General features: G+C 40.2%; 1 protein-coding gene across 1 annotated transcript in view; it reads right to left on the reverse strand.

The window, feature by feature from the left end:
• Positions 1–13,494, reverse strand: part of Pkp2 (plakophilin 2) — a 57,132-nt gene that overhangs the window by 23,762 nt on the left and 19,876 nt on the right. The window contains exon 5 of the mRNA XM_035444755.1: positions 10,230–10,407. Coding sequence (XP_035300646.1) covers positions 10,230–10,407 — 178 coding nt within the window. The remainder of the gene's footprint in view (positions 1–10,229; positions 10,408–13,494) is intronic.

The following is a 13,494-nucleotide window of genomic DNA, read 5'->3' on the forward strand; positions in this document are numbered from 1 at the left end:
GAATCTTCATTCCTCAGTCTCCTGAATGCTGACATGAGAGGTACATCACCAGGCCTAGACTGCATTTTCTGTGCAACTGGCATGTTGGACATAAACAATGACAGATACTGGAGTGGCTTTGGTTAATGCAGAACCAGATTGTTTTGATAAGTTTAAGGCAACAATTTTATACATCCTTCTCATAAGTCTAATATTAACAACAGCTGTAGCTCAGGAAAATAATTTTTGAGCTTTACCAATAATGTCAATAATAGTAAATATTATTATTTGGATTTTGAGATGAAAACCAAAGTGTGGCTTAGGCTATGCTGGAACTTAAGATTCTCCTGCCTTAACCCCCTGAGTTCTTGGGATTAATATTTTTATGATTACTGTACTTAAAAATGATAGAAAAGTGAAGAGTTGGTTCTTTTTGTTTGTTTGTTTGTTTGTAGTCAAGGTTTCTCAGTAGCTTTGGAGCCTGTCCTGGAACTCACAGAGCTCTATCTGCCTTGTCTCTGCCTCTTGAAGGCTGGAACTAAAGGCATGTGCCACCACTGCCCAACAAGACTTAGTTCTTGAAAAAGATAAACAAGGGGCTGAAGAAATAGTTCAGTGGTCAAGAGAATGTATGGCTCTTGTAGAGGACCTGCATTTAGTTTCTAGTCACCATGATGGGTCCTCACAAACGCCTTTAATTTCAGCTCCAGGGGATCTGATACCCTAGCTTCTATGGGCAACATCCCCACCCAACACACATAAACACATAATTAAAAATAAACCTTTAAAAAATAAACAAGAGTGGCAAACTCTTGAAGCCAAGTTAGCAAATAAATAAATAAATAATGATGAATAAAATTAGAAACAAATATGTAGACACTACAATAAATCCCAGTGAAACAGAGACCCTTATAAGGACAGGCCTTAAAAAGCTGTACCCAGGGCTGGAGAGATGGCTCAGCAGGTAAGAGCTCTGGCTGCTCTTCTAGAGGACCTGGGTTTGATTCTGAGCACTTACAAGGTGGGTCACAACTGCCTGAGCCAGATTGCCCTCTTCTGGCCTTTGTGGGCACCAGGCATGCACATGGTATACAAGCATGTGCAGACAAAACACTCAGACACATAAAATAAATTAAAATAAAAGAATTTTATCTCACTGAATTGGAAAATTTAGACATGGATGGATTTCTAGATTCATATAACATGCCAAAATTAAACCAAGATTTACTATTTCCACAACCAGCAAAGTGAGTGAATCTGAAATAGTCTTCCCAACTAAGGAACTCCAGAGAACTAATACAATTACTACTTATATAAAGTACAATACATAAAATACAAATAAATATACAATATAAATTAATCCATGAAATAGAAAACGAAGGTCTCAGAACTCTTTTTTATGAACTCAGCAATATATCCTCTTCCAAAACCAGATACAGACACCAAGCACACACACAGATTATCAACCACACTCCTGATGAACAAACACAGACACAAAAATTCTCAACAAAATACTTGCAAACTGAATCTAATATCACACCATAAAGATCCTTCATCATCAACAAGCTTTACTTTATAGATGCAGGATGGTTCACCATCAATCAAGAAATGTAAATCAAATATAAAGAAAAAATCATGATCATCTCAATAGATGCAGAAAAGGCTTTTGACAAAATCAAACATTCCCTCTTGATAAAAGCCACGGAGAGGCTAGGGATGAAGAGAGTATCCCTCAGCATAATATGGCTGTATACAATACACTTACAGCTAACTTCACATTAAATAGATGAAAACTCCACATGTTCCCAATAAGATCAGGCATGAATCTCTCTACTTCCATTAATACAGTGCTTGATGTCTTACCTTACCTTGATCAGTAGGTGAAAGAAATAAAAGGGACAGACTCCAAAGCTACACAGAGAAACCCTGTCTCAGAAAAACAAAAAACAATAATAAAGGGATAGAAATAGGAAAAGAAGTCAAAGTATTCTTGCTTGCAGATGATATGAGAGGCCCTTAAGACTCAACCAAAAACTTCTTAGAGCCAATAACCCTTTTCAGTCAAGTGGCAGGCTATAAAATCAATACACAGAAGCTTTAGCCTTCTTATGTACCAATGTCAAACATACAGAGGAAGGAATCTGAAAAACAATCACATTCAAAAGATGACAAGCAGTGCCAGGCGGTGGTGGCACACACCTTTAATCCTAGCACTCGTGAGGCAGAGGCAGGAGGATCTCTGTGAGTCCAAGGGCAGCCTGGTCTACAGAGTGAGTTCCAGGACCGGTTCCATAGCTACTGAGAAGCCCTGTTTTGAAAAACAAAACAAAACAAAAAAAAAAAGAAAGAAAAAGAAAAATGACAACCAGGATAAACCCAACCAAGGAACGAAAGAGCTCTACAATGGAGACTTTAAAACACCAAAGAAAAGAAATGAATAGAATATAGAAGCCTTTCCATGCTTATGAATTAATAACATAAAAATGGCCATCCCATTGATGGTAGTTGGCAATTTCAATGCAACGCTACTCAAAATTCACATTGAAAAAATAATCTCAAAATGTATATAAAAGCATGAAAGAGCAAAGACAACCCAAAGAAATATTCAACAATGTAATTACAGTGAGAGATGTTACCACACCTTCTTGCCAGACACAATGTCTTTATTACTTCACCTATACATCGTCTTGGACAAAACTAGATCCCTCTCCCCTTTGAAATTCCAGAAATCTATCTATCTATCTATCTATCTATCTATCTATCTATCTATCTATCTATCTATCTATCTATCTATCTATCTATCTATCTAGTTTTCAAGACAGGGTTTCTCTGTGTTACTTTGGAGGCTGTCCTGGGTCTCACTGGGGAAATCCCAGAAATCTAAACAGCTATCTTGATACAGTGTAGTGATATATTCACCCCCCCCCCACACACACACCTGTAGCACACTAAAAAGGGCATGGTCACAGGTGTGGAGGTGACTAGTTAAAAGGAATAGGATTGGGGCTCAGGGCCCCTTCTTTGGGTTCTTGTTTTAGCTTCCATCTCCTTTCCTCTTTACCAGTATCATCTTTGTCTTTCTCATCATCCCCACATTGTAACCTTCTTCATCTTCCTCTTCCTCTTCTCCACTCACGTCCTCTTCCTCCCCTTCTTCCTCTTCATCTTCTTCATCTTCCACTATGGGCATATTTATCATATTCTTCCTAATCCTCATCTTCCTCTTTGTCATCCTCCAGCCTTCAACATGGGAGTCAGGGGCCTCCTTGTTGTCCCTGCCATAGCCATTGAGGCACATGACCTGGGGCAGGAGCTTGAACACATTTTCTCCATAGTCATTCAGGTTGGCCACCTCACAGTAAAATAGGCCTAGGCTCTTGGGAGGAGGGAGGGTAAGGTTGTGGAGGCTGTCTGTCAGGTGCCAGGTATGGGTGTGGAAATCAGGATGCTTGACCAGTAAGATGAAGTGGAGTTTATTTGGGGAAATTAACTTACACAGGAAACAAGGGACTGTCGCGGACTCTCACTTCAAGAATGCAGACCCTGCCACCCGGATGCTCTCTGAGACCCCAAGAAGCCCTGCCCAATCCTATTCCTTTTAACCAGTCATGTCCACACCTGGGCATGGTCAGTTCTACAGGTGAAGGGGTGGGGTAGGGGTGAATATATAATGACAATAGAGTACTCAAAGGATAATGGTATGGTTAGATAAGAGCAAGAACAAAGGACAGCCAGTGGTTAAGGCCCAAGAAGGCTGGACAAGTCACTTTTCTCAAGTTAGATTCTTTCTTCTCATCAGTTCCCCTATACAGAGCCACCACCCTGCACCCTGCCTGGGCATCACTGTAGAGCTGGCCCTGGTGGTGTGGGCACAGGAGAGTGGGCCCCGCCCCTTGTCAACTTTAATACTTAGGTGAGCTGGCCTGGCTCCTTGCCAGGGCAGTGCTGGAGATCTGGCTCCGATGGTGTGAGCACAAAAGAGCCAGTTCCACCCTTGTTCACTTGGGTAAAGTGGAGTGCTCACCCTGGTGGTTCAAGTGCAGCAGAGTGGGTGGGCTGACCAACTCAGCTATCACCCAAGCCCAGATCCAGGGTTTTGCCCCAACATCTACCCCATCCATTAACTGCACATGAAAGGGACCAGTCCTACAGAACCAAAGCTGCAGGATTTCCATGACACAGGGCAACAACAGCATATCTGGGAGGAGTCCCAGTGCAGATCCAGTATTGATAATGTAGCAGAAGCCAGAGGCCTTGAACCAATCCAATGACTCATTGCAATGAACATTTGCAAGTAAAGCTGTTTGGGGAAAAGGTTACACTGTGTGACACACCATGACACACCATAACTTCCAAGGCAAGTTTTTTTTTTTTTTAATTTTCTGTTTTCTTTTTCTTTCTTTCTTTTTTTTTGGAAGGGGAAGTGTTGCAAGGGCAGAGGGTAGATATGGAGGGATGAAACAAAGAAAATCATACACACACACACATACACACACACATACACACATACACACACACACACACATATACACACAAATAAGGAATCTAATAGCTGGTTATTGAAGACAGACATGATTGATGGGCCCTCAGCCCAACTAACAAAAGAAAGAGATGATCAAAATTAACACAATCAGAAATAAATAGGGAAACATTAAAATGAATACGAAAGACTAATTTTAAAACCTGTACTCCATGAAGCTGGAACATGCAAACAAACAAACAAAAGGAGATTCAGCCAATCCACCAAAATTAAACCAAGAAGTCAACGACCCAGACAGATCCATGAAAAAAGTAGGGAATTGAAATAGTAATAAAAAGCCTTCCAACAAAAACAAGACAAAAAGTTCAGGGCCAGATGGATTCAGAGCAAATTCACCAGACATTCACAGAAGATGAATAGCTATAATGGCAAGGATCAACTAAACAGCTGACGACAAATACTGCAGGACATGGGGGAAAATGGAACCCCATTCAGTGTTGGTGGGACTGAGACACTATGAAAACCAGTGCAGAGTATTCTCAAAGAGCTAAATCTGCTATTGAGGCAGCCATAAACATTCCTTGGCATATAGTGATATCCTGCTCCAAAGATAAGTATTTACTCATTGCTATGCTAGTCATAATAGCCATGGAAACAACCTAAACATCCTTCAACCTATGAATGAATGTGGCACATATATCCTCTGGAGTACTATTCAGGTGCAGAGAAAATGAAATTATGAACTTTGCAGGTAAATGGATGGAACTAGAGAAGATCATATGAGTAGTCCAGACCCAGAAAGAAAACTGCCACATGTTCTCTGTCACTGGGGGTTCCTAGCTCCAATTTTCAGATGGAGTACATAGTCTGAAATAATTGCAGAAACTGAGAAAGTAAAATAGGACCATTGCCAGCAATAGAGAGAGCAACAGGAGGATACATGATGATGTGATCAGGAAAATAGGAAAGGAGAGGCTCCTTAAGGTAGCGGGAGGAAGAGAGGTAAAATAGCAGTATGGATGGTTGAAAAATAGGACTCATACTATTAACTACTTACTTTAAAATAAATGCATGTAATTCAAGATATAAATATACATATATAAAGTTTTAATGAACTTTTCTCATCTGAGCTGATGGCTTTTCCTTCAAGAGCCAAAGATCCAACATAAGACATGAAAATCCCCCTTTGAGTTGTTGACCAGGGCTGTCTGAGAGACACTCCAAACATACAGCCCGTTATTGTTGCCCTTGGCTACCCCTGTGTTGTAGAAGGTAAGTCCCTTTGGCTGAAGAGATCATATACTTCAGAAACAGGATCCAAAGACCTCTAAACTGGATGATCTGAATAAACCCTCACTGAGGTACCATGTATGCTTCCAGAGGAGAGGGGCTACAAAAAGTGCTAATTAGCTGTGATGTCTATGTACCACATCAATAATCAGAATGACAAGATAACTCTTTGGGTCAGTAGTGGCACATATACCTTGGCAGTAACCAAGGGCTCTCTAATGGGACTTAAGACACACTCAACAAGAGGGAAACCATGTACTGGAACCCTAGCTACCTAATCAGTGCCAGTGAAGTTAATGGTTATTGGAGGAGAATTTACAATCACTAATTTATTAATTCAGCATAATCCCTAAAATCAATCTATAAACATTTGTCCTTATACTCACTACATAAGTGTAGTCTTTACTCCTCATTAAGGAAACTTCTCCTACAACAGATGGAAATGACTATAGAAAACCACAACCAAGTAATATAGTGAGTTGTGGAGTTCAGTCCAATGGATACAACTACAAAACATTCCCACACCTAAGGTTCAAGGAACATTGTAGAAGAGGAGGCAGAAAGATTATAAGCACCAGAGGATCAGTGACTTTCCGTGAGATTCTAGTAATATCAGATTTACAGATATACCCATAAAGTCTTAGCAGCATGGCCACCCAAACACCTATGAACTTGCCAAACTGCATGGAAGAAAGCCTATGAGGCCTCAACTCTACACAAAGACCTACCGGCAACTGAGTAAAGCCAGGAGTGGTGGAGGTAACATTCCCCACAGAAGAACACACCAATTGGTTGTCCAGTGCCAAATGCATATGGACTCAACAGGTTATATTTAGGAATATATATACATATAAATATATATACATATACACATGTAATAACAGTTGATGAAAGAAGAGGCCATGAATTTGGAAGAGAGAGGGAGGAGTATATGTTAGGGTCTGGAGGGAGAAGAGGGAAGGTAGAAATGTTGTAATTAAAATACAATCTCAAAAATAAACAGCAAAAAAGGAAAACCTCTAATACATGGAATTCTGTGCATATATTTACAGAAACACATATAATTTTAATGAACTTTTTTCATTTGAGCTGCCAATGTTCCCTGCTAGAGCAAAATACCACCTAATAAAACGGAGTTTTATTCGGAAATACCAGACAGGAGAAGTCCTCTTTTTAGTTGATAGTCATAGCTGTTTAAGAGACCTCCAAAGCACATAGCCTATTGCTATTGTCCTTGGTTGCCACTCAGGGGAGGAATTAAGTTCTTACTTCTGAAAACATCATGACCTCCAAAAAACAGGGCACAGACCCCTGAATGCTTCTTCCCCGAGGAGTAGCTTTCATACCAGAGGGTTCTATGAAAGCTTCCAAAGGATGGAGGCAGCCAAAAGTCCTACCCAGCTATGATGCCTATGTACCACATCAGTGACCAGCATGGCACAACAACCCCACAGGAGCAGTAGAGGCACACACACCTTGGTAGTAACCAACAGCTCTCTAATTAGACTTAAGCTCTGGTCAACAATAGGAAAACATGCCTGCTACTTGTACCCTACTCAGGGATGGTGAAGTCATAGATCTTGGAGAAGAACCTATTACCACTACTTTATTAAACTGGCATAATCCCTAACAACAGTCTATCAACATTTGTCCTTACACACACAGATAGGTGTAGTCTTCACTCCTCACAAAGGAAATTTTCTTTGCAATAGATGGAGACCATTACAGAAAACTGCAACCAATCAAAATATCATTATCAATCTCTGTCCCAATGGATATGTCAATAAAATACTCCAGCATTTAAATGTCAAGAAAGATTGCAGAATAGTGAGGAAAGACTGTAGGAGCCAGAGGATCCAGGAGTTTGCCGTGAGATTGTGTCTCTACTTATAACAGAAGCTTTATGCATAAATTCTCACCAATGTGACTACCTAAACATGAGCTGAACAAGAATAGCAATAACAGACATGCCAATACAGATGGGGGAAAGCCCAAAATGTTTTACCCTACAGAAAGAACTACAAGCAACTAAGAAATTTTGGGAGCAAGAAAAATAGTCCTGTAGGAAGAGCACACCCAACTGATAACCCAATACTAAACCGTCAGTCCTGAAAACATAGTTACAAGTAACATTACATAGACAGAGCAGGTTGTTAGAAACATGCATATACTTATACATATGCAGTAACAAGTAATAAAAAGAGGCCATTAATTTGAAAGGGGACAAGAAGGAGCATATGGGAGGGTTTGGAGGAAAAGAAAGGTAGAAATGCAACTATATTATAATCTCAAAAAGGGTTTAAAATGAGGGCATGGCTTTAAAAGGGTTTCTCCTTTAAACAGGTGGGGAGAGGAGCACAGGTCTCATAATTCCTTTTGAAAAGGGTGCTTATGGAGAAACAGGGCTATGCTACTTATTTATTTTCTGTTGCAAAAATAACTTCTGCAAAGAAGTATGCTAGTAATCATCAGAAGCAGCTATGGGACATGGGGAACAAGGTGTAGCAGCTACCAATTTTGTCATGGAAACACTCATTATGGCTAGTTTGTAGCTACAACATAGTGTCTCTTCATTGCAATGAGATGTCAACAATCACTTGCTAGCTCAGTACTCACATTTGTCTCCCTTTACTGACCTGGATTTTACCACCCACTACTAGTCTAGAGTGGTGATATTTTGTTCATGATCTAACAAATAAAGTTTGCCTGAAGATCAGAGTACAAAGCTAGCCAAACTAGTCATCCATAAGAGGCCAAGCACTGGTGGCACATACCTTTAATCCCAGCAGCCACACCAGTTAGCTAGCCACAGATGCTGGGTGGCAGTGGTGTATGAGTTTAATCCCAGCACTAGAGAGGAATATAAGGCAGAAGGAGACAGGAGCTAAGCAGTCTTTGGAGTCTGAGGACAAGAGCCTTGGTAGAGGTAGGAACTCTCTAGTGGTTGGCTGCTTTGCTTCTCTGATCTTTCAGCTTTCCCTCCTAACATCTGATTCCCGTTTTTATTATTAATACCAACTAGAATTTGTGCTACAGTCTAGTATCATCTTCTCAGCGTAACTTTCCTGTTACTACTGTATTTTTCTTCTTTAATCCATTTCTGACTCAGTGGGATTAATATGGAACACCAGTTAATATTACTGACAGAGAAAAGAAAAATTAACTCCTTCATATCACTCCCAGAGACTGGGTAACCTGTTCTTAGACAATGTTTCCAGATTCAGTTTTATGACTTTTACTACTCCAAGCGTCAACCTAAGCAACTGTGCATTGGAAGTAAGACTCCTTCTTGAGCCTTAGCCCTTTGCTCTTACAGAATTGATTGTTCCCAGTTTTCCACATATTTCATTTGTGCATTCACTCTCTCCAAATACTTGATGCCTAGTCCTTTTTTGTTTGTGGTTTATTTTGGTATTTTATTTAAACTGAGATTAAGTGAATTTATTTATTTATGTATTCTTTCTATAAACCCTAGTAATGTATACAATGTTTTAAATAAAAGTGAATTTGATATTGTATTGGCTAGTTTTATGTCAACTTAACTAACAAGCTAGAATCACTGGAGAGGAAGGAGCCTCAATTGAGAAAATACCTCTATAAGATCAGGCTGTAGGTAAGCCTGTAGGGCATTTTCTTAATTAGTGATTGATGGGGGAGGCCCCAGTGACATGGAAGGTCCTTCTGTATGCTATAAATATGTTTTTATTACCATTGGTTAATAAAGAAACTGATCTGGCCAACAGCCAGGCAGAAGAGAACCAGATGGGAAATCTAAGCAAAGATACAGGAGAAGGGCAGAGTCTGAGAGATGCCAGCAGCCACTGGAGAAGCAAGATGTGAGGTAACAAACTATGAGCCTCATGCTAAAATATAAACTAACAGAAATGGGTTACTTTAGTTGTAAGAGCTAGCTAATAATAAGCCTGAGCTAATAGGCCAAACAGTTTGTAATTAATATTAAGCCTTTGAGTGGTTTTTGGGAACTGGCAGGCGGGAGAGAAATGTCCAGTTATACCACAGTCCATTGTGGGTGGTGCCATCCCTATAAGAAAGCAGGCTGAGCAAGCTATAATGAACAAACCAGTAAGCCAGCACCCCTCCATGGTCTCTGCATCAGCTCCCGCTTCCAGGTTCCTGCCTTGCTTGAGTTCCTGACCCATTTGAGTTCCTGTCCTGACTGCCTTCTCTGACAAACCAGTGTATGCCAAATAATCCCCTTGTCCCCCAACTTGCTTTTGGTTATGGTGTTTCTTCACAGCAGTGGTGACCCTGACGAAGATGGGTATATGTTAGTGTGATTAACTAGGCAGAAACATTTTACTATAATAAATTTCCTCAGTTACCAACCAAGCAGAATCTGTGAAAACTACAGAAAGGATCCAAAATAGATATATTTTGACTTCTCTTTGGGTGTTTAATTTGAGTGCTTACTTTGATTATACCTTCTATCCAAAGGGGTGGGGGCACTAGGAGGCATTACCTTAGGCATCCAGTGACATTGTAGAATATATCAAAATCCAGTAAGCCATTTGCTTTGGGGTAGTCTCCTTCAGGCCACCCTGAGAAGGGGATAACGACACTCTCTGTCAGGGTGAGCAAGGCTTCTGTTATCATGAGATGCTTGAGTTTGTCGCTAGAGGACAAGTTCCAGAGCAAACCTAGAAAAACAGCTACAATGAGAACAATGCTCAACACACAAGGCCAGGCCACCAGCTTCATGACTATGGGTGGGTACTTAAAAAAGGATACAGGGTGTGAACCTGTCTGGAGCTCAAGTGATGCTAATAAAAAACCGATTCCTAAGAACAATTATCTATTGCTTAATATGCAAAGTCATGCAGGATCAAATTAACCAGGAGTGTGAATGAAACAGAATGAGTTTGAAATGCCCCCACAGGGTCATGTTTTGAAGCTCACCTCCCATTTTGGGAGGCTGGCTGGAGGAAGTAGGTCACTGGGGCAGGTCATTAGTGGCTTATTATCTCTCGCTCTTTCCTTTCTCTGTGCTCCACCATGTGAAGAAGCAGCTCCAACACTCCATTCCCATCACGATGGATGGATATCTCTTGATGCCCTGAGCCCAAATAAACTACCTTAAATTACTTTTGTTTGGCATTTTATCTCAGCAATAAGAAAAGTAACCAATGCATACTTAAGCTTTTATTGCTATTTATTTTACAGACCCTACTACAAAGCTGACCCATTGGGATAACATACTCTGGGTTCACCAACATGGAGGTGAGAAACAGCTGTCCTGTAACCACTATTTCAATAGTTTAAATGATTTTTTTTCTTTCCAGGAAACAGAGGGAAGCAAGTAATGTTCCTAACTGCTGTTCCTCACTACCTGTAAACTTGACCTGCTACTATTTTCTGTCCCATTCATGGAAAGAGCACCTGCAGAATGCTTTTCTCTATTCCACTGCAGTGGGATGATCGACATTCCCAGCTAATGTTCACCAACTGCTGCTGAGTGATAAATTTGAGCCCTTTTTGCTAAACATCATTTATACATCTTTTAGAGTTTGGTAGTAAAAGACAAAGAGCACTGAAAATACAACTTTCACTTTCCCCTTGATGCCATTATTAAAGGGAAAGGTTGAATGGCCAACCAGGAAAAATTAAAATAAAAAAACACCAGGCTTTTCAGGGCATTTACACATAGAAACTGGAGCTTGGTGCTAAAAGATAACAGAAAATCACATATACATGTAGGATTTTTTTAAAAAAATGTAGCTCTGGTATCCAGATACTTCTCAGTGGAGGAACTATGACCCAACTCTTTGCTGTGACAATGGTTCTGCCCATATGTAGCATTGCCTTGCTGTCTTTTGTTCCCCAATAGGTTGCTCCACCTCACTGCCATCCAGGAAAGGGCAAAGGGAGGCTGGAAAACAGAAGGGTGATTCTTCCTTTCCTATCTTACCCTCTTCCATCCTCCCAGTCAGTAATTCTACTTCTGAAATGGTAGTAGCATAGACATATAGGGTACCATGATAGGTGGTACCATCTCCCTTGATTTTAAAGACTGAACCAATGGTCTACTTAGCCAAAATTCTGTAATTATTCACATTTTGTGTATTTGGTCCAATCAATAAAACACATTAGGCCTAATGTTTCAGGCTTAAACAGCTTGCTTTGGTTGTGTATAATAGTTAAGTTTTGAAACAGCAACCAGATTTTCACGCAGCCTACACATAGCTTCCGTTAGATATGGTCACGGTAGGACTGATGTCTGCTGAGAACAGGATTTCTGGACTGCAGGAAGTCTTTTCCTGATCAAACTAGTATTTGGGGTTAGTCGGGAGCAGTGTCTCAGCCGTGGGTTCTGCAATACAATGGCTTCATCCCTCTCACTTCATCTTAAGAGGCCCTGGAAGAGGGACAGAGAGAATAAAACTCAGAAGGTAGTTGGAGACAATGTACAGGCAGGCCTGAGGTTGAGTTTTGGTTACTAAGCTACGAAAGAAAAGGAGAGAAAGTGAGAGAGAAGGAGAGGGGGCAGGGGCAGATGGACGGGACTTCCTTAAGTTCAAAATAAGCAAACAAATCAACTTCTCTGCCTGCCAGAGGCTTAAAAATCTGATGCACAATGAAGTTTCCTCTTTCTACAAAGAACCCCACAAAGCACTCATAGTACATCTTACATAAAAACCAAAGAGGATTACTTTGAACAAAGGGAATGGAATTTTCCTTCACCAGTCAATATATATTCTTTTTAGCTTGGCATGCTACATTATTTCTACAGAAGTATATAATTTAGGAAGATTGGTGTAATTAAAAAAAAATTAACACCGGCATAACACCAGAAGAGAAGTATCCTCTCATGCTCATACCCTTCTGGACATTCTCATACAGACTCAGTAAGTAATCAACTAGAAATAGGGAAACTATTTAGCACAAGGCTTGAGGATATTAGGGCTACTATACATGGAATGCTTATTGCAGTCATTAAAGAAAGGCTGAATTAAATGGATGAAGAATACCTCCTGTGGTTACAGGAGGCAAAGCCAGAATCACCAACTGAAATTTTAAGGAGGGAAATTTTGGGGGACCACTCTGTAGAACTCAGAAGGATCTAACTTAAAAGAACCAGCTTTATAACTGGGGTCAGTAAAAAATTAGCTCACTTCCTATTGAAATGTTGACAAGAAATTTTGATCTTAAGCTAGTGTTAGACTGGAAGTTTGTAAAGGCACCCAGTGAAAGACCAAAATCGGAGCCACACTCCCAGATTTACTGTATCAGAATCTCAAAATGGATGACAAAAATTCATATTTCTGAGTGTAAGTTCCCAGGGGGGAACACATATCTATATTAAATATTCTATGAGACTGATTAAGATTTCAATGATGTCAGTGAGTTGGGAGTCAAATTATTTTGAGTGATCTTTAGTCCCTTTATTAATAGTCTGCTATTAATAGCCCATCATTAACTACAGTGTATGGCCTAAAATCCCTGATGCTTAGTTAAAATCCTTCTGGAATATACAAATAGACCCCAGTTTCTACCAACTCAAAGACTAAAACTGTCATCAGATAGTATCTAAGATTTTCAAAGACTTCTTCACTTAGCTTTAATCCATCCACCTGATGTTTGGACCAATGTGTTTAGCAAATACCTTGATTTATGGCTTGTTTGTTCTGTTACTATCAAAGTTTCATGAAATCATTACCATGCTGGAACATTTGGAGTAACATATCTGGGTCGCAGGAGATGTCAGTTATATCTGGCTCAGAGAGAAC

This window comes from Cricetulus griseus, chromosome 4 (assembly GCF_003668045.3).
Source record: "Cricetulus griseus strain 17A/GY chromosome 4, alternate assembly CriGri-PICRH-1.0, whole genome shotgun sequence".
Taxonomy (NCBI): Eukaryota; Metazoa; Chordata; class Mammalia; order Rodentia; family Cricetidae; genus Cricetulus; species Cricetulus griseus.